This window comes from Hippichthys cyanospilos, chromosome 21, assembly GCF_059441005.1.
Source record: "Hippichthys cyanospilos isolate Australia breed blue-spotted pipefish chromosome 21, RoL_Hcya_1.0, whole genome shotgun sequence".
Taxonomy (NCBI): domain Eukaryota; kingdom Metazoa; phylum Chordata; class Actinopteri; order Syngnathiformes; family Syngnathidae; genus Hippichthys; species Hippichthys cyanospilos.
The window spans coordinates 1,920,469-1,943,849 of record NC_142389.1 but is presented as its reverse complement, the minus strand read 5'-3'; the positions used below and the strand labels follow the sequence as shown (position 1 = coordinate 1,943,849).

Genomic DNA, 23,381 nt, shown 5'->3' with positions numbered 1-23,381 from the left:
GGTGGTAGCGTGGAAGCCAGACGCACCCGAGCGGGCGTGTTGTCGCCATGAGACACAAGGCCTGAGGACGAGTCTATAGGAGGAAGTTTTGTTTTGCATGTTGGACAAACCTGTTTGAAATGCTGCCTCAAAGCAAAGTCGCAACCGCGTTGGTTGCCGTTACCTGCTGTGAGGGCGGCGGCCATCTTGACGGGATCGTGTGCCCTTTTCCTTCCCGTCGGAGCGATTCAGGTCATAAAAAGCTCGCTGAAAGGAAGACTGCGGGACACACCTTTGGCAAGCGTACTACAGCAACAGAACAATAACAAAAAAAGTACCTCCAACAGGGAAGGGGAAACAGATGTAAATAAATAATGAGCGGAACCTAAAAATATTTCAACATAGCTCATTAAAAAAGAAACAATTGTTTTAGATCGCATTAAATTCAGTATAATTTCAAAATATATCTATGCGAGCAGAAAAAGCAGAAAAATGTAGTTAAATAAATATGTAAAACAAAACAAACAAACAAAACAAACAAAGATGAAGGTATTACTGTTGTCCACGTAGGGTCGCCATTGTCTTCTTTTGCGTGTTTGTGCCTTTAAAAGGCGGAGTCTTGCCTGGTGAGTGACATGGGCGCCAGCGAATGAGAGCATAGAGTTGGCTGTCGCTTGTGGTCAGATTAGCAGCTAGCCGTTGACTTGCTAACTATTAGTTCTGACCCAAGTTTGTGTAGAATTTTTTATTTGGTGTTTTTTGTTGTTGTTGACATTTAGTTGAGTAAAACGCTAAAATGCACAGATGTGTTTATCTGTTTTTGACCATCTCGCGGAGTCTTTACAATATTTTAGTGATTAGTGATTGTAGGCTAGCTAGCTATTAACGAGATTTGATGCACGTTTTGTGCAGAGTATTTTGTGCATGTTTTGTTGAAATTAGTTTCACAAAATGTAACTAAGCTAAATCTGTCTTTGACCGCTCATGGAGTCTTTACAATATATTCCGGTTAGTGATTATAGACTTGCTAGCTATTAGCAATTTTTGATGTATGTTTTTTGCAGAAATATTATTTTTGTATTTAGTTCAATAACGCGCTTAAAAAGTGCACAGGCGACCGAGTCTTTCACCATATATTTGAACCGGCAACTGCAGGCTAGCTACCTAACGGTGTTTGTTACCTCATGTCGACGATCGCAAACATGCGGTTGTGTCATGAGTGCGCAACATGAAAAAAGTCCAAAAATAGTCATAAGAGAAGAAGAAAATCTGAAAGTCTCTTCATGTGAGAGCAGTACAGGATTTATTATCATCATCATCATCATGTCTCCCAAAGACATCCGCTTCCTGGAAGCGGTGCGGTCAAATCCAGACGGCCTTTGACTGCAAAATGACGTGCAAATATTAAACCGCCGTGTCAATACTCGGCCTGTTTGCGCCGGAGACGGCGTCACGTTACAGATGCCGGCGGCGGCCATGTTGATGTCACGTCTGAATTCGATAGCTTCAAAGCGTGTCCCGCGCAGCAACGTGACACCGCTCCGCGATAATTATTAATACGCGTATCATATGCTTCTTATCATCCCAGTGGAGCGAATTCAATCTCTGTAGTTAAAGTTGAAGGTGCCTTTGACCCAGTGGGAAGGTGCGTGGCGGCGTTTAAAAAAAGCCGGGCGGCGAACTCGATACCGCCGCTCGTCGTAGCCCGGAGACAAAGAAGTCATAACGACAGAAAACTTTTCAACAGAAGCCGTCAAGACTTTACAGCTTTCGTACGGTCGGGCCGCAGCGTTCAAGGTTGATTCCGTTGGGTGGCGAGCCACACCCAGAACTGCGGCGCAATTTCCATTCCGCGCTGCAGTGACTCACTCGGCTGCCTCCTTTCGCTAATAACAGACTTCTCCGGGGAAGAGCAGCACACTTTTACTGCACTCAAACAACAAGAGCGCTTGGCAGCAAGGTTCCTTGATCGGAAACTTTGGTTTGTGGGTTCCAAAATGAGGCCCCCGAAGCTGGTTTCGCTTAGCAATTTGAAACTTGGTAGGCATGACTATCATGGGCTGACCTACGAAAAAGTCTCAAGAAGCCAAGCTTGAAAAGACACAGAAAGTCTGCAATTTTGGTTTGAAGTGGCTTTTTTTTTCTGATTTGCCCCCTCCGGAAAATGAGTCAGCTTTTGGAAATTCAGCCCTCAAAGCCTGTTTCGCTTAGCAACATGAAGCTTGCTAGAGACTTCTGTCACGAGCGGAACCACAAAAATGTCACAAGAAGCTTTGACTGAAAAGACAGAGGAAGTCTGCCATTTCGGTGACTATTTTATTTGATGAGTCGACCCCAAATGACCCTCATTTTCCGATTTGAAAATTCAGCCCCCGAAACCTGTTTCACTTAGCAACACGAAACTTGGTAGGCACTTCTATCATGGGCAGACCCACAAAAAAGTCTCCGGAAGCCGTGTTTGAAAACCCAAAGGAAGTCTGCCATTTTGGATTGGTGACCATTTTTTTGCCGACTTAACCCAAATGACCCTCACTTTCCGATTTAAAAATTCAGCCCCCGAAACCTGTTTCATTTAGCGACACGAAATTTGGTAGGTGTGTCTATCATGGGCAGACCCACAAAAAAGTCTCCAAAAGCCATGCTTGAAAACACAGAGAAAGTCCGCAGTTTTGGCTTAAAGCGGCCATTTGTAGGTGCGTTTTGGTCCTTTAAAACGAGCCCATAAAACTCCATTTCCCAATGAATGCGGTTTTCCCGAACGACCTTCTGTACCATAAACACCCCGGACGTGCCCGTCGTGACACTTTGTGGTGGTCTTGGCCCACACATTTGGGTACATGCGTGCCCGCTGGGAGAGAATGACTGCAGACAAACGTTTCCATTCAAGAGTCCTCCCACATCTTACGCATGCGAGTTTCTCCTCCACACGCTGTGAAGGACTTGAATAGTTGAGCACTACCGCACACAAGACAACAATAGTTTAGCTTCAGTGTGTGTGTGTAGGTTATTTATGACGTACAGCTGTTGCAAACATGGCCGAGGTGAGGCTAAATGTGCACTGATACTCTACTGGTGCCTTACGGCTTCACACTGGCCTTGGTTGGTCCAAAGAATACTCACAAATATATATGTTTTTAAACAGATTCCAAATATTGGAAATTTGCCTGATACCATGTGAATTGGAAGGTGTTTCTAAACTTTTGGCTGGTCTGTGTATGAAAGTATAGTAACAGCAATTATTTCACTTTACATTGCAGAATTAATGCTATATTTGTTGAAAAATGGTGTATTTTTGTCGTTTTGTAAGGAGTTTAATAGGACTTTTATTACGAGTGATTTACGACTATGGGAAAAGTGTGTTATCGTGCCTCGTAGTGTGTGCGCTCATCCTGCGTGTGTGTGTTGCGTGCGTGTGTTTAATTGGAGCTCTGGGGTGGGTTATGCAAGTGGTGGGCGGTACACGTCACTCATACTACCCCCCCCCCCCCCCCCCTAAAAAAAAAAAAAACCCTGGGGCGCGCACACGCATCTGCGCGCAAATGTCATCTTTTTACGCACGGCCAGTGAAGGCAACAGCAGGAGTGGGTTGGACTTGGCTGCAATCCGAGTCGACACTTTGGTTCTCCTCCTCCTCCTCCTCCTCCTCCATGGAGCTCGAGTCGAGACAAAAGTTAGTCGCGGAAAAAAAATTAAAAATCCACGCGGGGTTTTTCGACAGCGGCATGGAGGCGAGCGTGGAAGGCGGCGGCGGCGGCGGTGGTGCGTTCGCGTTCCGCACGGAGAATTATATTCACGAGATGCGCTACGAGGTCATGTGCTCGCATCTCCAAAACCTCATGTGCTGCTTAGGTACGTACGCGCGCTCGCTCGCTCGCTGACGTCCCCGCAGGCGCTTTTGATCAGGAGGAGGAGGAGGAGGAGGAGGAGGAGGAGAACGACGCGCGCATGCGCACTGCGCGGTGTTTTTTGGTTTTGCTTCTGTCTGCATTTGGGGTGACCACAATAAATGCTCCAGATTCTGGCGTGAATGGGTCTGTGTGGGCGTGGTCAAAGATGATTGTTTTTGAGTGCAGGTGAGATCGATTAGTCATGTCTTACTTCAATAATAGATTACTAATTGGATTCATACAGCGAACGCATCAAAACTAGCAAAGTGGAAACTAATCGTTAACTCATTGAACCCTAGTCTGAAGTGATTTCTTTAGGTACTAAAGTACGAACAGAAATTGTTATTTTTTTTTAATTGTTATTTTATTTTAAATTTGGTTCTGAGAGTTTTTTTAAGGTTGGGTCTTTGGCGTGGGTCTTTGGAATTGGTTTCTTTGTAGGTCATCTTCCAAAGGGTGTTTGAGGGGGGTCTTGGAGTTTTTTTTTTTTTCTAAGGAGGGTCATTTTGCTCTTTGAGAGAGTTAATTAGGCTTAATTTCAGCATTTGTTTTCTGAAGTCAAATTACTTTTGATATTTCCTCTTTTTCGCCTGGCCAATATATCTTATTCGTGGATTATTGTTTTCCAATGTGATGTAATTGTGTTTATATTAGAAACATATGTGCATTTAGTGTTGTGCAGTACATTTTTTTTTTTAGCATCTGTTAACCGTTGCGACTACAAAGTGGCATACTTCCGTGTAAACAGAAGCATGTGTTTTCAGTGTTGCCATGCCTACAGCCAAACCGCAAGCCCCCCCCCACACACACCCACCTCCCACTTCCCTTAAGTAACCTTTAATGTCATTGCAGCCTTTTTCCACAAGAGGGAGACAAAAGCAGCACTGTAGAGTGTTTTGCTTAAGGAAGAAGTTAATATTGCACCAAATGTTTTTATGAGTAATGTTTACAAGGGTGCACATTCCACATCGTTGAACAGTAACAGAGCTCCGCGCCGACCCACAATGCCGCAGGGCCACCGCTTCACATTCTTGTTTCTGTGATGGACATGCATGCATTCACTTGCGCAATTTTTTTTTTTTTTAGAATAAAGTCTGCATAACTAAAAACATCCATGACACCCGGGCGGATGCATTCTATTAATTTGAGGAGATTTTTTGGAAAGAGTTCAACTCAAGTCATGAATTTTTGTTTTGGGTAGCGTTGTGTCTTTGAGCTTGTTTGTTTTGGTATCAAGGTTATCTTTGAGTTGCGGCTTTAGGGTTGGTCTTTATTATTTTAAGGGGGTTTTTGAGATTAAAGGTTGTATTTTGGGGGGCTCGGTGTGGTGTCTTAGATGTTGGTCTTTGATGTCTTTGTGCTTTGAGTGCTCTTTCAGGTTATTTTTTGGTGGGTGGTCTTGATGGAAGGTCTTGGTCTTTTAGGGTCTTTGACAATGCTTTTTGAGCTTTGTTTTCAAGGTGGTTTTGAGGGGACTTTTTATGCAAAGTATTTGAAGGTGGAGAAGGGACTCTTGAGTTTCTTTGTTTTTGAAGATGGGTCTTTGAAGGTGGGTATTTGAGGGTCTTTAGGATTTGTCTTTGAGATTGACGGTAGAGGTGAAGTGAGATTTTTTTTAGGATGGTCTGTCATGGTCTTTTAAGGTGGATCTTTGAAGATTTGTTTTTGAGGTTGTCTTCAAATTAAATTTTTATGAGGGTCTTTGAGGTTGATCTCATTCATTTTTTTCAAGAGAGTCTGAGGTATGTTAGTAAGGGCGGTTTTGAAGATGAACCTTGACAGAGCTTCTTGGTTGGTCTAGAAGGTCTTTGACGCTGGTTTTTGGTAGATTTTCAAGGTGGTTTTGTTGGGAATGAGTTTGTAAGATCCTAAACATTAGACTGAGGTTTTTCATTTTTGAAGCTGGATCTTAAAAGGTGGATCTTTGAGGGTCTTTTAGATTGGATTTTGTGACGATCCAAAACGTTTTTTTTTTTTACGGTGGTCTTTGACTCTGCTCATTCCTCTGGTATTTAGGTGGGTCTTTAGGGTGGGTCTTTTTTTTTGACAGTCGGGTGTGTCTCCTAGGTGGGTTTGGGGTCGAGTGGAGGAGATGGACCCGCCCCACCCCCCTCTCGCTTCTCCTGTCCCGACAAGCCTCCTCCCTGCGGAAGCATCCCAGGAATCCCTCCTTTCTGACACCCAAAGCCCTTGCGGGAAATTATTGGACGTGGTTAGGTCTGTTCTTTGTTTTTTTGTTTTTTTTTTTAGATAAACTCTCCAAATCAACATCGGTGATGGACAAATTGCTCACGGTCGAGAATAAAAGTCAAGGGTTGGCTTTTTGAATTCTTTTCGAGCACCTTACAACAGAAGCTTTTAGAAAAACACTGGCAGAGAGCCAAGAGAAACAGGAGAAAACCTTTCACATTTTGCTACTGGAACATTTGAGTCCCCCCCCCCCCCCCTTTTTTTTTTTTGGGTGAAGAATGAGCTTGTTCCTTGACTCATGGCCATCATGTGCTCGTCGCAGCTCAAGCGGTCGAAAAAGACGGGCAGCCCGCACAGCTCTTCACTGTTTCCACCGTGGACAAAGAACTGCTTATCTTTCAAGTCTTCTTCTCCTTGTGATCTGTAGCGTCACCCAAATTTTCATTGTCATTTGGTGTCATGAGACAAAAACAAGAATTTCGATCAAAGGCCAAATTTAATTTGGTTTTCTGGAGAATGATCTCAGGAAGTCATTCGGCGGATTCGCCCTTGACTCATGGGCCAGCCCTCCACAAAGATAAAACCTCCCTGGCAGTGACTCAACTTTCTGGGTCCAGACATCCGCAGAAATCTTTTGATCTGAGTACGTTTGGTTGCCGCCATATTTACTGTAAATTTCCCCCAGTGGAATGAAACCAGAACCTCCTTCATCTTTCGGGGGTTTGCCTGATTTCTCCTTTACCTGCTGGCCACCCTTGCATGAAAACCAAAACCTCCTTGGAAGTTTCTCAACTTTCTTTGTCCAGACGTCTGCAGAAATCTTTAGAAGATCTTTCGATCCGCGTGCGTTTGGTGGCTTCCATACTTACCGTGGAATGGAAGCAGAACCTTCTTTAACTTTCCAGTTTTTGCTGGATTTCCTCTTTACCACGTAGACTAACTAGCGCATACGAAAACCAAAACCTCCTTGGAAGTTTCTCAACTTTCCTTGTCCAGACCTCTGCAGAAATCTTTCGATCTGCGTTCGTTTGGTGGGTTCCATTCTTACTGTGAATCTTCTCACACTGGAACGGAAGCAGAACCTTCGTTAACTTTCCAGTTTTCACTAAATTTACCCAAATTTTCCAGCGTTGTCTGGAAAATCCTTGGAGATTTTCGCAGCGTATGTGGCGGACTGACCCTGAAGATAAAATCCACCTTGTTGTGGTGCCAATAGCGCACCTGTGCAGCTTTGAGCCGAAAGTCGTCCGGGGTGGTCGGCGAGGAGCGGGAGGAGGGGCTTTCCCGTGGTCCCGGGGGGCGTGGTGGCACCTTTACCGCGGCGTCGGGTCGGGGAAGGAGGGACTCTCATCCCTTCCCCTTTCTGGAGTGACTCGCTCGCCCCGCAGGCGGGCTGGCTTTTGTTGCGCGCGTGGCGGCGCAGGGGGAGAGGAAGCGGACGGGCAGTCGCTGGGGAAACGCTCAAAAGGTAGTTCGCTCTTCGCCATGGAGGCCACGTTGCGCGGGTACTCGTCGGACAGTTTGAGCAGCGACGGCGTGTTCATCGAGGACTCGCCTTACCAGGGCATGCTCAAGCCCATGGACCACAGGAAAGGTAGTTTTTTTTTTTTTTTTTTTTTGCTCAGTTTGTGGAAGCGAGGATGATGATGATGATGATGATGATGAAGGTGGTGGTGGGCTTTAAACAGGCCACGCCCCTTATGTTGTGTCTTTAATCGGGGGAGTGTTTAAGCTAAAGGGCCAATGTAACACTTGTGCTTTAAAGAGCAGCCTGTTTTTAGTTGTATTTTTTGATTGTGCCATTAGTCATGCTAAAAACAATTTATGAATTCATAAATTATAATACAATATATAGATTCAAATAAAAAGATGTATATTCTCATTTTTATTCATGCTAAAAAAAAATCCAGATATTTTATATATTACAACAAATTAAAGGAGTTCCTTCAGTGATTAGATTATAAAAAAATATCACTTATTGTTTAGACATTTATCATAATTATAATTATGACTCTAAATTAAGTCTCTTCACACTGGATTAAATGTCATTCGTTTTACTATATCATGCTATTATTTGATTTGGTATAGTTTCATTTTCCCCATTCATGCTAAAACACAATATATAAAATACTATTAATAATTGAATGTAAAAATATGAATTTAAAATAATAAAAACAATTTATAAAAGAAATATATAAGTTCAAATAAAAATATGTATCCTAATTTTTATTCATGCTCAAAAAAATCCATATATATCATATCTGTACATTATTGTCAACAAATTAAATGTTCCTTCAGTGATATATCTTAAAAAATATCATTTATTGTGCAGACATTTATCATAGTTATATGGCACTTAAATGTCATTGTTTTTGCCTTTGCACTGATTGGCTGTTAAAAATCCTCAACTTTTACTACACTAACAGAATGCTGAGGAATGTGTGCAGGACCAATCCTGCATGGCGGAACATGTTCCTGCGCACGTCATGATATGCAGCATGACAGCTGTTATTCAAGCCGTTATGCTAACCTCCTCTGATTCATTTTTGATTTAATAAACGTCCAATGTGACGCAGTTTCTGCAGTTTCTTTACTAGCCACCAGGGGGATATCTCGCAGTAAACAAAGAGGTATTTGACTCACTACCAGGGGCACTCTCCACTAGTAAATCTAAAGGGACATGTTACTGTTGTGTTGCTGCAGTATTCTAACAATCCAAGAGTGTCGGTGCTGCTCTTATTTCTAAACATGTTGAAGGTGTAATGTTGCTATAAGGAGGACGTTTTTAATCGGCATATCTGATGTTACAACCTGCTTATGTGTGGCATATCTGCAGTTTTATTTACTCGCCACCAGGGGGCTATGGAAGGATTGGTTTGAAGTTTGAGTTGCCATTTTACTCGCCACAAGGGGGCGCTCAACTAGTAAACATATTCAGCAGTGTTACTATTTTGTTGGTGCAGTGTTCTAACAATCCGAGCGTGTCGGTGCTTCTTTTATTTCTGAAAAATAAAATCGTGTTTGCCTTCAATACTGAATGTTTTGGGTTTTTTTTTGTTTCCCCCTCCCGTCAGATGAGCGAGACCGAGTTCAGAAGAAGACTTTCACCAAATGGGTCAACAAGCATCTGGTAAAGGTACGAGACGCTCTCGCATGCTTTTACTTGCCTCCAGATCTAAGCTTGATAGCCAGCTAGCAAAGCGAATCTGTGATCAATCTTTTATCCGGAGGACATTTCAAAACAACACCCGGCTTTGACGTCTCACCACTGGGTCACACCAAAGCATGATTTTTTTTTTTTTTATGTCCACTTTAGTCAAGATCAATGATTTCACTGTAAGTGCGAATCTTGTGACACACGAGTCACAAGAGCGACGAGACTGTGCAACAATCTGTGTTGGTGGTTTCCTGTAGCTACTGGGACACGAGCCAAACAACAAAATATAGCAAAATACTATGGGCTAGAATGGGCGTTGTCACGGTTCCGCAGATGCCGGTTGTTATGCTAAGGAAGCTAACGTGAGCCAAGCGGGCTGCCCGCTGTTCTCCATGTGCGTCCTGCGATAGCATCAAGCTAGCAATCATTAAAATGGAGCCCGCAGGGGTGGCCAGGACGTGTTGCTATTGTGCCTTTTTATGAGTCTGCGGCCATGGAAATGAGGCCGTACGGGAGCTTTTTTTAGCATCATTCTTGTTGTGTATCGGCTTAGCATAGGCCGCTTAGCGGTTTTAAGGGGCGCCGCAGTTTTAAAAAGACAAAAACCAAATGAGCACTTTGAGTGGGGAAAATACGGCCTAAAGAGCTTAAATTTCTAAAATATTATCACAAATTCAAGCTCGTGTGAGTATTAGCATACCGCTGCTTTAAAATGAAGATTTGCAGAGAATTTGTGAGAATTAGCATTGTTAGAATTGGTGAGATAAAAGGCCACCAAAGTAGCTAACTCGCATGCTAACGTGACGATACATCTCAAAATTATGAATTCAGTTGGGATAATTAAATACAAATAAACAAAAACTAACCAAATCAATTCTGTTGCATTACCTTTATGTGTAGTTGCGATGCTATGGGGATTTTTCAACTTTTTCAAGTTGAGGTTCAAATAAAAAATAATCTGTACACGAAGCAGCTGTATTCTTTTCATAATCATTTTATTTTCAATTTTTTTTTTTCCATCACCGTTTTCCACCACACCCGCCCCGTCCTCTTTATCCCATCAGCACTGGAAGCCCGAGGTAGGTTCTTCTTGTTTGGCCCTCGAATAATCGCTAAATGCTAACAGCTAAACGCATGGAGTTCAGTGCAGCGCTTGGACCGTTTCGTCTTCCCCGTTGGAAATGTTCCCATATGGCTGTCCCTAATATTGTGGCCCATCTTGCTGTGTTGGACTTGAACTGCCATGCAAAAGTCAGGACGCATACAAACACAATCCCGTCTCACACAAAAGGACAATTTAGAGCAGGGGTGTCCAAACTTTTTCTGTGAGGGCCTCCTAGATGTAAATAGAAAGGCTCAAGGGCCACAAAAAAATTGAAAATGGTATGATCTGTTTTTGTAGCCTGTGAAGTGATGATGAAACTTTAAGACATAGCCAATAAGTGGTCTCTACCACCACCTACTGGCTCGAGGTGAAACACAAGTCAAGAAAGAATTTTCTGTTTGCTGCCATTGTTTGACCGCCGCTCGACGGAATCGCAGGAAAATCAATGACATAAATACTATTAAAATCTCAAAAATTGTAATTATAATGGTTTTATAGGGTCCAAAATTTGGACAATGATTATTTTTGTACACAAAATCTCTCACGTCCACCTGCATTCATACAGAAATGTCAGAATGGTTGCATTTTGAACTTTTACATGTTTTAATCATCTGCTGGAAATTTCAGCTCCCTAGTGTTTTTTCCCCATTGATTCTTTTATGATATAATAAAAAATCAAGGGAATTTCCATCATTTGTAACACAATGCCACAATGGTGAAATGTACATGTTAAACAAGGTTAAAAAAAGTCACACAAGCAATTATATTTTGTCTACATAAATTAATGTGGCGGGCAGTACTGTGGATGGCGGGCTACAAATGCCCCCCCGGGCCGTAGTTTGGACACCTCTGATTCAGAGTGTACATTCAACCTAACACGCATGATTTTTTTTATCCGGAACACCTTAACTGCGATGCAGACGAGCTAAGCGCCACTCCATAATTTGCGATAATTTCTTTTTTTTTAGGCCCAGCGACATGTCAGCGACCTGTACGAGGACCTGCGCGATGGCCACAACCTCATCTCCCTGCTGGAGGTTCTCTCCGGAGAGACTCTGGTGAGTGACCTTTGACCTTTCAACCCGCCCTTACTTCCAGCCCCCCCCAAGCTTCGTGTGCAGTCTTTTATTATGGTTGTTGTTGTTGTTATGTGGCATGTGTTAATTGTTAATTCTACTAATTTTCATTCTTGGCCGCCATCTTGTTGACTTATTATTTATTTCTTTGTGTGGGCGGGCTCTAACGACCTTACACCACCCAAACCCGACCCACCTTTCCCCCGTCCTCCCTCCTTCCTTGTGATGCTTTTGCCGCGCTAGCCCAGGGAACGTGACCTAGTGAGGAACGTGCGCTTGGTGAGTGCTGCCCGCACGCTGGCCTGGCATGTATCGACGCACCCCCCCCCCCCCCATCGCCACCAAAGCCCCCCCTCCCCCCATACTGAAAATATCCACTCAAACGTCGCGACGTTGAACATTTCGATTATCGGATTTGAAAAAGTTGGGTTGTTTGAATCGATGACAGATTTTTTTAGATGATGCGAGTTGGGTTGTTTGAATCGATACCGGTTTTTTAAACGATACAAGTTGTTTGAATTGATACCATTTTTTTGACGATACCGGTTGATCTGTTCGAATCGATACTATTTTTTAGACGATACTAATTGTGTCGTTTGACTCGATATTTTTTTTTTTTAGATGATACCTGTTGTGTTTTTTTGAATCGATACCATTTTTTTAGACAATATCAGTGTGATTTCAATTACCAATACTAAAAGATCCCTTGAAATACACACATCATTGAGAAAAAAAACATCCCAATATACAGCAGAATTTTCTTTTAAATTTCATTAAAATGCCATGAAAAAAATGAAAAATATTTGTTTCAAATGTTTATCTTTAAATTTCAATAATTACTTGTCATCTTCTGACAGACTGAAACCAAAAAAGTTTCCACAAATATTTTTCTGCACATCCCATAATTCCATGCTGCAGCTGAGTTGTTTTGATTGACGGATGACGTACATGCCCCAACGCCCGTGCCGGTAATCAATCGCTGCCATCTGATTGGTCATTGAGTACGCATGTTCATTCTGACGTGTGGCCTGGCACCTTCATCCACATCCCGCGGAACCGGCGGCCATTTTTCTTTCTTTTTTTTTTGCCTCCCAGCCCTCAAATATTTGATGTCCTTTTGTTTTTTTTTTCCAGCCGAGGGAGAAGGGCCGCATGCGCTTCCACAAGCTCCAGAATGTTCAGATCGCGCTGGACTTCCTCAAGCACAGACAGGTGGGACGCAAATTCTCGTCCCCTCACCGTCAGTGGTCCCACGGGCGTCTTCGAAAACGACCTCCTTTTCACGCTCCCAGGTCAAGTTGGTCAACATCAGGAACGACGACATCGCCGACGGAAACCCCAAGCTGACCCTGGGCCTCATATGGACCATCATCCTGCACTTCCAGGTACCAGTTTTGGGTGCTTCTCCACCTTTATCTTTTTAAAATCGTGTACCTCTAGAGAAATCGTTTTTGGGGACAAGTACCGCTTTTAAACAAAAGGCGCCCCGACGTTTTGCAGCCACTTTAGCACAATTTAGAACTAAGTTGTTTCATGTTGCAGTTAATTTGCTCTCAATTCTAAAATGAGTATTAATAAGCAATAAAATGTACCTCCGTTGCTCGTAAATTAAAAAGTGTATGGTTATCAAGAAAAACTATAATGTAGCATACGTGGCTTAATGTTCCAATTAATTTGCTTTTAGTTTGAAAGGAAAAATGTGCAGTTCCTCTTCATCTCTTGTGTACCTCCAGTGCTCATACTTCAAAATATATCATTTTTATCAAGAAAAATGGCAAAGGAGTCACCATGATACATAACCGTTTCTTAATGTTCCAATTAATTTGCTCTTAATTCGAAAATAAAATGATTAATTTTCTGTATGTCGCTGCCGTCCTAGCTTTTTCACTTCCACAGCTCCAGAAGCTAGTGTGTGTCACATCATCTGTTTTGTTCCTGTCCTGCCTCCTTGAAAATGACATGAATAATGCCGATACACATTTACATAAAACTTAACAAAATGAAACATATCAAGTTTTGCAAAAGGGAAACTAAAAGTAACACAAGTTAGTAATAGGTTCCCTCATGTTCCAGTTCATTTGCTCTCAATTTGAAAAGAAATGTCCTGTTCCTTTTTCGCAGCAAAAAAAGCAAATTAGATTTGCTGTTACCTGCAGAAACCGTTAAAGTATCGCATTTTCACACGCTTGGGATGCAGCTGGGCCTTGACAGGATGCACCAATGGAGCGGCATCGATTGGAAACTTTGAGTCCACAGCATTGGGAGTACTTTTTTTTTCGGTGTCTCTTTTTTGAAGCTATAATGAGTGTAACGGTCTCTTTGAGATGCGGGTTTCATTTTCCGGAGTGACTCAGTGCTTCCTCGGGCCGGCGAAGACGTGGGCGAAATATGCTGGGAACCACCGCGTTCCTTACTCAGCTTGCATGATTTCAAAAAAAAAAAAATCACGCACAGGTTTTTAGAAGGAAGTGGGCGGCGGCCCTTTTTCCATTCAGGGTCTGAATCACTTTGCTTGGGTTTCCCCATTTTCTTCCTCTTTCTTTTTCATAACAAAAGAGCTAGTCAGAGAAAGTTGGCAGTGAGTGACTGAAAGACTGCCAATCAAACAGTAAATATTTTAATATTTACAAAAGTACAAAGAGCAGTTAAACCGGCACCAAAAAAGCAGATTTCCTACCATTGTACCTGGAGGTTATGTCGTAAACTCCGCCCTTGACCTTGCGAGGTTGCACTGTTACTTTTGTATTTTATTGAAAGACTGACAACCTGTAAATAGATTAATATTTTAAAATGATAATAAAAAGAGTAGTCAAACAGCTTAAAAAAGCAGAATTCCCGCTATTGTACTTTTTTTTTTGTAAACTCCGCCCTTGTGGCGCGTCAACTTAAGCAAACACACAATCGACTTTGCTGGATTTCACCGCTACATTTACATTTTAACATTTGCGTGATTCATTTGCCCTTGGAGGCATTAAGGGAAAAAAAAAACTCACCAGCATTCCTTTCCAGCAGCCCTCATTGACTTTAATTATAGTTTATTCATTGGAAAGTTGCATTTGTGACTCATTCCTGGTGAATTTTGTAAACTTCACGTGGAAGTCCGGAAAGAATCGCTTTCGTGGTTCGGTCGAGCGGGGAAAGTCGGACGCTCCTTTCGGGTGGCGCCGTTAGGCACCGTCAATCAAGCGCTTTTGCCCCGCCCCTTAGATCTCGGACATCCAGGTGAACGGCCAGTCGGACGACATGACGGCCAAGGAGCGCCTGCTGCTGTGGTCGCAGAGGATGGTGGAGGGCTACCAGGGGCTGCGCTGCGACAACTTCACCAACAACTGGAGGGACGGCAAGCTATTCAACGCCATCATACACAAACACAGGTCAGAGGCGCTACGTACCAAAACTCCTCAAGGGTTTTATTCGCCACGTCCCGTTTGGACTCCATTGCTTGGGTTTCCACCAGCCTTGAAATTGGCCTTTGCTTGTAACCAAGATGGCCGACTTCCTGTACATTTTAGTCCACGTGTTCTTGAGACTTTTTTGTGCATCTTATTATAATCGATGGTCCCACCGAGTTTTGTGTTGATCCCAATTATAATATTGGTTGGCAAGGGGTCATTTCAGTTTTGCAATTGACCATTTTAACCAAAATGGCCGACTTCCTGTATATTTTTTAGCGCATCCAGTCATTATGCACAATTCCACCAAAATTCTGAATTTTACTTCCCGGTGATCCAGGAGCTGGTCCAAATGAGTCTCTTGGACTTAGCCTTAGATTCTAACCAAAATGGCCGACTCCCTGCATTTTAGGCCGTGGGTTCTTCAGGCTTTTTTTTTTTTTTTTTATGCAACCAGTCATGCTAATCTACCGGTACTAGACCGAATGTAAGGTCCGCCTACTGAGTTTATTCGGGTGGAGTCTGGATTTGGCATGGTTCTGGTTGGTATTACATCACCTGCGGTACGCCCATCGGATCTGGAGACGATCCTCAGGAATCGAGTGTCGACGGGGATCCGCGGACTTTCCCCGGCGTCATGTTGAAACTGAGGAGAAAATTGCGCTCCAGGAGGCGCCCCGAAAGCAAAGATGAGCCACAAGAGGGCGCCGCCTCACAGGAGCAGGACCTGCGGTCGGACTATCTTCACGTGAGCAGGGACAGGCTGTCCTACAGGCGCGCCTGCTACCAGGAGCAGGACTGGACCCGGCACATGTACTCTGGGATTTTTTTTTTTTTTTTTCGTGCTTGTGGCTGCATGCTAGCTGACGTGGACGCTTATCGCGTCCAATTTGGGAATGCGAAGCTCGTGCGGTATTAGCGCTCGTGTCCTGGCTCGTATGGCGCTGGCCCGCAGCTACGGCAGGGCTGCGTCTCTTATAGCAGGGGTTCTCAAACTTCAGGGACCCCTTTTAGATAGCACATTTTCCAAGGACCTCCATTGCAAATATTTACGGAAGCAAAAACAAAACAAAAAAAAACGTATTCGCGTTAATACAAGCCATTTTTTTAGACCCAAACAAATATATACCTGGCATTGAATGATTCAACTCTTAAAAAACGTCAAAATACGTCTTTGGGATTGAATGAGTTCATATTATTTGAAGTCACCTTCCCGCCGCGCGCGTCCGCAGGCCCAACCTCATCGACATGGCCAAAGTGGGGCGCCAGACCAACCAGCAGAACCTGGAGCAGGCCTTCAGCGTGGCCGAGCGCGAGTTGGGCGTCACCAGACTGCTGGACCCCGAAGGCGAGCGGCGGCGCCGCTCAAACGCCCCCAATCAAATGCCGACGCTCGTAACGCTAACCCTCGCTCGCAGATGTGGACGTGCCGCATCCCGACGAGAAATCCATCATCACGTACGTGTCGTCGCTGTACGACGCCATGCCCAGGGTGCCCGACGTTCAGGACGGCGTCAAGGCTAACGTGAGTCCGGGAAAGTCGCTTTTACAAACAACTCTTTCATTTCATCTGCAAGGTTAGACCAAAGAAATTATTAATGACGCAGAAAAAAAAATATTACCAAATCCAGTTTACTCATGAGGCAATATAGGCAAAGCTACGCTTAGCCTGGCCTCTAGAGGGCGCATGCTTCCTGCCACGCCTCACATAAAGAGAAAATGAAGCTTCATGAAGCATCTGTGTTATTTTTTTGACTCCTGTAGATGGTTTTCTTTGAAATGACCTAAATAATTTTTTATTTGGATAAAAAGGTAAAAAAAGATGTTGCGATTTCAACTCCAAAATGTTCCTTTTTTATTTATTTATTTTTTTAGTTAGAACTAGTTTTTTTACTGGATCTAAAAAAAAATAAATTTTGTTCTGTTAAAAAGAAAAAAAGAATTTCAATTCATTTAAAAAATATATATATTTTAGCCCCAAAAAAATTGGCTAAAGAAATGTTTCAAAAACATATTCATTGTTTTGAATGGTGAAAAATTTATCGGAAAACTATATCGTGTTGGGAAAAAAATGAAGCTTCATGAAGCACCTGCGATTCTTATTGATTTTAACTCCTCTAGATGCTCTTGATTTAAAAATAAAAACAAATGCATTTTGAAGCAACCATGCCGTCCCGAGGAATTAAAAAGCACCGGTGCCTCACGAAGCTTCGTTTGTCCATCAGTGGTAAATGAGGGACTTTAAAACCGTGACTCGCTCGTTGCAGGAACTGGAGCTGCGCTGGCAGGAGTACTACGAGCTGGTCACCATGCTGCTGCAGTGGATGCGACATCACATCCTGGTCTTTGAAGAGCGCAAGTTCCCCACCAGCTACGAGGAGATCGAGGTAGTGGCGACCCGTGACCTTTGACCTCATTTAAAAAAAAAAAAAAACAAGTCCGAGGTCGTTTTATTGTTTTTCGGGGCGGGCGCAGGTTCTCTGGCGTCAGTTCCTCAAGTTCAAGGAGACGGAGCTCCCCGCCAAGGAGGCCGACAAGAACCGCTCCAAGCACATCTTCAAGACCTTTGAGGTCAGTCTCTTTACGGACTTTGGAATGATCGGAACCCGGAAATTAGATCTTTTTGAAGAGCTTTTGAAGTCTGGTTTTCTATATGTCCAAAATTGAAAATAATTCCAATTTTGAATGGCAGTAAATGAGCCCGACATGGGCTAAATTTGACACCTCTTGGGTGTAGCTGAATTATTTTAACAGGTTAGCATTTTGTGGGCCCAAAACATTGCCATGTAGTAAAACTTAACAAAAAATATTCACACATATATATATTCTTTATGCTCTGCACAATACGACTGAAATTGTGATAATTATTTGTGCATTATACTGCCCTCTGGTGGCCAAAATGAGCATAGCGGGAGTGGCGTGAATTTAACCCTTGTGTGGTATTTTGTCCCATCCTTTGATCTTCACATCAAAGGCATTACACATCAAATGGAAAGCATTGAAAGTAGACACTAGGGAGCTGAAATTTCACCCAGATGGAGACAAGATCTGAAAATGAGTTCTCCCACTCAGCAGGAGTGTGCCATGCCTTGGCTAAAATACTGACGTAGAAGAAAAAGACCCAAAAATGGTCAAAACACTACACAAGGGTGTTTTTTTTTTTTTTTTTAACGAAATGAAGGGCTTTGGCCATTCAAGCGCTTTGAGTTGAGATAAACCCTTTGCCCTCGTTTGTTTGCGTGTCAGGGCGCAGTGCAGTCGGGTCACCTCAAGGTGCCGCCGGGCTACCACCCTCTGGACGTGGAGAAGGAATGGGGTCGCCTGCACGTGGCCATCCTGGAGCGTGAGCGCCTCCTGAGGACGGAGTTCGAGAGGCGAGTGGCCCGCGCCTCATCACGAGCATTAACATTCATTAAAAAAAAAAAAAAAATCACGAGACGCGTGGCGCAGTGTGACCACCGGGGGTGATTCATTTCCACTTTGGCAAGAGAACCGAGAGGAACCACATGATCGCTGCGGGCTCGGCAATAATCTAAGAAAAACGCGGTCATGATGTCAAGCCGCGCATACAATCGCAAGTCGAGCAGGCGCTCGCCTCGGATGCTTTTTCTCGCTCGCGTTGCAAGGCGTCCGTCATGGCTTTCATGCATCAGGGATACGATTTCAAGTTTTTATTCCGCCGAAGGACAGAGTGAGCGGACGCTCGCCGGCGTCGAGGCGCGTCTTTGCGCCGCCTTTGAACTCTGACCTTCTTCTCGCTCGGCAGGCTGGAGCGGCTCCAGAGGATCGTCGGCAAGGTGCAGATGGAGTCGGGCGTGTGCGAGGAGCAGCTCAACCAGGTGGAGGCGCTCTTGCAAACGGTGAGACCATCAAAGGCGAGAAAAATCCTGAAGAAGAAGACAACATTTAAAAATATCCTTTTGTTTATAGATTTAAGACTGATAATGAAATCAAAAACAAGAAACAAGATTTTATTTTCACTAGTTTTAATGCTGTATTTTTTTTTAATTAATACATTTACAAAATAAATTAAAACGAGATTTTTTTTTTAATAGTTTTTATAAAATCGTTAAATTAAAGTAGAATGATTAACTCGTCCAAATTCAATGTTGTAATTCAATTAAACACTGACATCAATTTCGTGATCATAATAGAAAAGAAACAATGCACTGAACTAAATAAAACAAATGCCAATACTCATTGGAAATCAATTTTTTAAAAAATCCCGATTTTGCTGCTGTTGCTGTTGCGTGGCAGGACGTTCGGCTGCTGAACTCAGGCAAACCCGCCCAGCACTCAGCTGAGGTGGAGGCGGACCTGGAAAAAGCCGAGGGCATGATCCGCTTCCTCTTCAATGACGTGCAGACGCTTAAAGACGGGCGCCATCTTCAGGCCGAGCAGATGTACCGCAGGTAAAAAAAAAAAAAAAAAAGACTCATGCGCTGCTCGTGTGTGATGTGTTTTTACAAAACCGGGCTTATGCGGCATAAAATGAGAGTTGAGTTCTTGATTTAGTCTAATCCTACACTTAATTATCTTCAAGATGATAGCTTAAAAATCGACTGGGTTTCGGGGCAGCGTGGGGATTATTCACAAAATGTGATTTGTGTCCCAGAGTGTACCACCTCCACGAGCGTCTGGTGAACCTGCGCAGCGAGTACGCCCTGCGCCTCAAGTCGGGCCTGACCATGGCGCAGGCGCCCGCAGTGCAGGTGCCCATGACGCAGGTGCACAGCACCCAGGTGCACACCTCGCAGGTCCTCCAGCAGGCCCCGGTCCGCGTGCGCCCCGAGTTGGACGAGGTGACGCTACGCTACGTCCAGGACCTGCTGGGCTGGGTGGAAGAGAACCAGCGCCGCGTGGACCAGGGCGAGTGGGGCGCCGACCTGCCCGCCGTCGAGTCGCACCTGGGCAGTCACCGCGGCCTGCACCTCTCCGTGGAGGAGTTCCGCTCCAAGGTGGAGCGGGCCAAAGCCGACGAGGTGCCCGTCTTCCTCCTCACGCGTTATTCGTCACGCGTGGGCGGGATTGAACTTTGAACTTTTGCCTCCCAGAGTCAGATCTCGCCTGTGAGTAAGGCGGCCTACAGAGACTACCTGAGCCAACTGGACCAGCAGTACGGGAAGCTCCTGGTGAGTCAGCACCTCCAGACGCGAACCCATTTGATTTAAAAAAAGAGATCTTTGACGTCAAGAGGTGTTGCTTCCACTCCTCCGATCAGAACTCATCCAAGACGCGCCTGCGTCACCTGGAGCAGCTGCACGCTTTCGTCACGGCCGCCACCAAGGAGCTGATGTGGCTCAACGAGAAGGAAGAGGAGGAGGTCAACTACGACTGGAGCGAGCGCAACACCAACATGGCAGCCAAGAAGGACAACTACTCAGTAAGAGCGACAACATCAAGTTAACATGGTGGTATAATTAACACCGGATGAGTTGTGGTGGAAAAGATCACCATCAGTAAGCTTCAAAAAAAATCACACGGATGCTAATCTTGGACCGTGCATCATTATAAAAATAAACCTGAAGTTTAGTTCGAACCCTAACACCTGGCATTTTTGTTGACATTTTATATCCGTTCCCTGAAAGTATTCTTGTTGCATTCGCAGGGTCTGATGCGGGAGCTGGAGCTGCGGGAGAAGAAGATGGGCACCGTGCAGGTGACGGGAGACAAGCTCCTGAGAGACGGACACCCCGGCAGGAAGACCATCGAGGTAAGTCCTCAGTACTTCAGTAAGTCACTCCTGAAGTGACAACACGGTGATGTTGACATGCCGGTCTCCTCGCAGGCCTTCACCGCCGCCCTCCAGACTCAGTGGAGTTGGATGCTCCAGCTGTGCTGCTGCATCGAAAGCCACCTGAAAGAAAACACCGCCTACTTCCAGGTGGGTCACAAAACTTAATATAGTATCCTCGTCAATGGCGCTGTATGAGTTGACTGCTGAATCCTGCTGTGTCTTCACGGGTTCACGCTGTTGATACCTTCAGGTAACCTTGAATAAACCACACAAAAGAAGGAAGACAAAAGGGCTTTTACTTGCGAGGATAGCAGTTCACCAATCTCCTACCGTTTTGGTTACACCCCTGGTCTGCTCCTCATTTACTCATTTGGGTTGGCCCTAGTTAGAAAGCCATCGCTACCCTTAAAGGTTAGGGCCACATAAGGCAGAAATGTAAACAATCAACTTGTGATTGTGGGGGATGTAGGTGCGAGTTCATGCTGCTATCGTCTTTGCTTCACAAAGAATTCCAGCAGAAAATATCCATGTCTACCAACATACATGTTGTAAAAAAAAAAAAAAGTGGGCTAACCTACTAGCTAGCTACACTTACTTTCTATCTTGGCAGTTCTTCGCCGACGTAAAAGAGGCTGAGGACAAGCTGAAGAAAATGCAGGACACCATGAAGAGGAAATACACGTGCGACCGCTCGGTCACTGTCACCAGGCTGGAGGACCTCCTGCAGGACGCCGCCGTGCGTTCATATTTTGAATAAGCCACTCGCCCTTCTCAAACTAGAAGCATCTTGACTTTTTACGTCTGTGTCCAGGATGAGAAAGAACAGCTGGCCGAGTTCCAAACTCACCTGGAAGGTCTGAAGCGGCGAGCCAAGAACGTGGTGCAGCTGAAGCCGCGCAACCCGGCCACCGCCATCAAGAGCAAGCTTCCCATCCAGGCCGTCTGCGACTTCAAGCAGATGGAGGTATCCAAAATCTCGGGTGTCTTTTTTAATTTACCCCAATTAAGTACTGAGAGAAGACCAAGACTTTTGAGGGTGGAGATCGAGTTGTAGGGAGGTTTTCTTGGAACTAACGCTATACTCGAGCGCATGTCCCAGCCTGCAATGCCACCCGTCCGGCAGCAGATGGCGCTGACGACTCGCGCTGTCTCGTCTCAGATCACGGTCCACCGAGGAGACGAGTGCGCCCTGCTCAACAATTCGCAGCCGTACAAGTGGCGAGTGCTCAACCGCCACGGCAGCGAGGCAACGGTGCCATCCATCTGCTTCCTGGTGCCGCCTACCAACAAGGACGCCATCAACGCCGTCGCCGGGTGAGCACGTCGCCGCGGCAACCTTTCTACCCCAATGACCGCTGACCCGTGGTGTCCCTTGTTCTCAGGCTGGATGGGAACCTGCAGAAACTGCAGACAATGTGGCACAGCTTGTTCGTGGACATGAGGAGCCTTCTGTCTTGGCAGTACCTCATGAGAGACGTCCATATCATCAAGATGTGGAACATCTCCATGGTAACAGCAACTTTCCGAGCCCTCATTTTCGATTCATCAGAAAGTAGATCCCGCAGCTGCAAGAGGGAAACTCACGGTGCTTCTCTTTGCCAGTTCAAAACCCTAACGGTGGAGGAATACCGGCTGGCCCTGAGGAACCTGGAGCAGCACTACCAGGACTTCCTGAGGGACAGTCAGGACTCTCAGGCCTTCGGGGCCGAGGACCGCATGCAGGTGGAGTCCAGCTACAATAAAGCCAACCAGCACTACAACATGCTGGTGACCACCGCGGAACAAGGTGAGCGTTCCTTCGTAGTTCCTCACCATGGGGCTGCTTTTTGTTAGCAAAGCATCTGGACTTCACGTTTTTGTTATTTTGAGACCATAAAAGGCATCAATCAATCACACGGTTCACGATTGATGAATAAGTTGACTGTTGGCTTCAAATTACAGGCTACGCGCCATCCAAGACAGGTAAGGTGCCTGAGCTCATCCAAGTGTCACCCGTCACACCCGGCAGGTGTTAGCGTGTTGTCTTCTGCTGTCACCTCTTGTGTTGTTGTCTGACCCAGTATGTGTAGAAATCCAGTGAGCGTCGTAGCTTGTGATTGCCACGCACACCGTCGTGCTTCCCATTTCCAATCGTGCATTCACTAATCAACCTCACCCATCGTCATCATCATCATCTCCGCTCAGTTTTCTCCTAACCGCACTCGTCACGGCTTTGAATGTCAACCCTCTGAACGGAGGGGCGTCTAATCACGCATGAAGTCAGTTGAGGACTGACGGACTGAATCTCTCACATGATTTCGCCTGAATGAAGGGCATGTTTAATCCCGTTCAAACTGTTTATCTCCAGTCCAAAGTCAAAGTGGATTTGACGGACGGATGCTAAGCGCCGGTTTTCCCCGCCCACCAGGAGAGCAGGACGAGTCGGTGTGCAGGATTTACCTGAACAAACTCAAGGACCTCCGCCTGAGGCTGGAGGCCTGCGAGAACCGAACGGTGACGCGACTTCGCCTGTTTACCGACAAAGAACCGCTCAAATCCTGCGCCCTCAAGACCACCGAGCAGATGGTGAAAATCCCACGAGACGTGTTTGAGTCCTCGTCCCGGACCGCTTTGACAATTCTCATTCCTGCCGGCAGAAAGTCCAGTCTGAGCTGGAAGGCCTGAAGAAAGAACTGAACTCCATCAGCGAGAAAGCGGAGGAGGTTCTGGCCTCGCCTCAACCGTCCAGCTCCGCCCCCTTGCTGCGCTCCGAACTGGACGGCACGCAGAAGAAGATGGACCACGTCTACAGCCTCTCGTCCATCTATCTGGACAAGTAAGGCTTGAAAATGGGGGGGCGGGCATTTTCCACGGCTGGT

The 23,381-nt window shown here is 45.2% G+C and overlaps 1 protein-coding gene across 1 annotated transcript in view; it reads left to right on the top strand.

The window, feature by feature from the left end:
- The window catches only part of pleca (plectin a), a 63,624-nt gene that overhangs the window by 26,820 nt on the left and 13,423 nt on the right, over positions 1 to 23,381 (top strand). The window contains exons 10-35 of the mRNA XM_088405533.1: positions 9,131 to 9,192; positions 10,278 to 10,292; positions 11,287 to 11,376; positions 12,529 to 12,606; positions 12,687 to 12,779; positions 14,602 to 14,768; positions 16,019 to 16,134; positions 16,205 to 16,311; positions 17,054 to 17,173; positions 17,262 to 17,357; positions 18,033 to 18,160; positions 18,553 to 18,646; positions 19,044 to 19,198; positions 19,402 to 19,768; positions 19,841 to 19,918; positions 20,008 to 20,169; positions 20,395 to 20,499; positions 20,575 to 20,670; positions 21,134 to 21,259; positions 21,335 to 21,487; positions 21,683 to 21,837; positions 21,906 to 22,032; positions 22,126 to 22,309; positions 22,465 to 22,485; positions 22,931 to 23,088; positions 23,160 to 23,338. Coding sequence (XP_088261659.1) covers positions 9,131 to 9,192; positions 10,278 to 10,292; positions 11,287 to 11,376; positions 12,529 to 12,606; positions 12,687 to 12,779; positions 14,602 to 14,768; positions 16,019 to 16,134; positions 16,205 to 16,311; positions 17,054 to 17,173; positions 17,262 to 17,357; positions 18,033 to 18,160; positions 18,553 to 18,646; positions 19,044 to 19,198; positions 19,402 to 19,768; positions 19,841 to 19,918; positions 20,008 to 20,169; positions 20,395 to 20,499; positions 20,575 to 20,670; positions 21,134 to 21,259; positions 21,335 to 21,487; positions 21,683 to 21,837; positions 21,906 to 22,032; positions 22,126 to 22,309; positions 22,465 to 22,485; positions 22,931 to 23,088; positions 23,160 to 23,338 — 3,232 coding nt within the window. The remainder of the gene's footprint in view (positions 1 to 9,130; positions 9,193 to 10,277; positions 10,293 to 11,286; positions 11,377 to 12,528; positions 12,607 to 12,686; positions 12,780 to 14,601; positions 14,769 to 16,018; positions 16,135 to 16,204; positions 16,312 to 17,053; positions 17,174 to 17,261; positions 17,358 to 18,032; positions 18,161 to 18,552; positions 18,647 to 19,043; positions 19,199 to 19,401; positions 19,769 to 19,840; positions 19,919 to 20,007; positions 20,170 to 20,394; positions 20,500 to 20,574; positions 20,671 to 21,133; positions 21,260 to 21,334; positions 21,488 to 21,682; positions 21,838 to 21,905; positions 22,033 to 22,125; positions 22,310 to 22,464; positions 22,486 to 22,930; positions 23,089 to 23,159; positions 23,339 to 23,381) is intronic.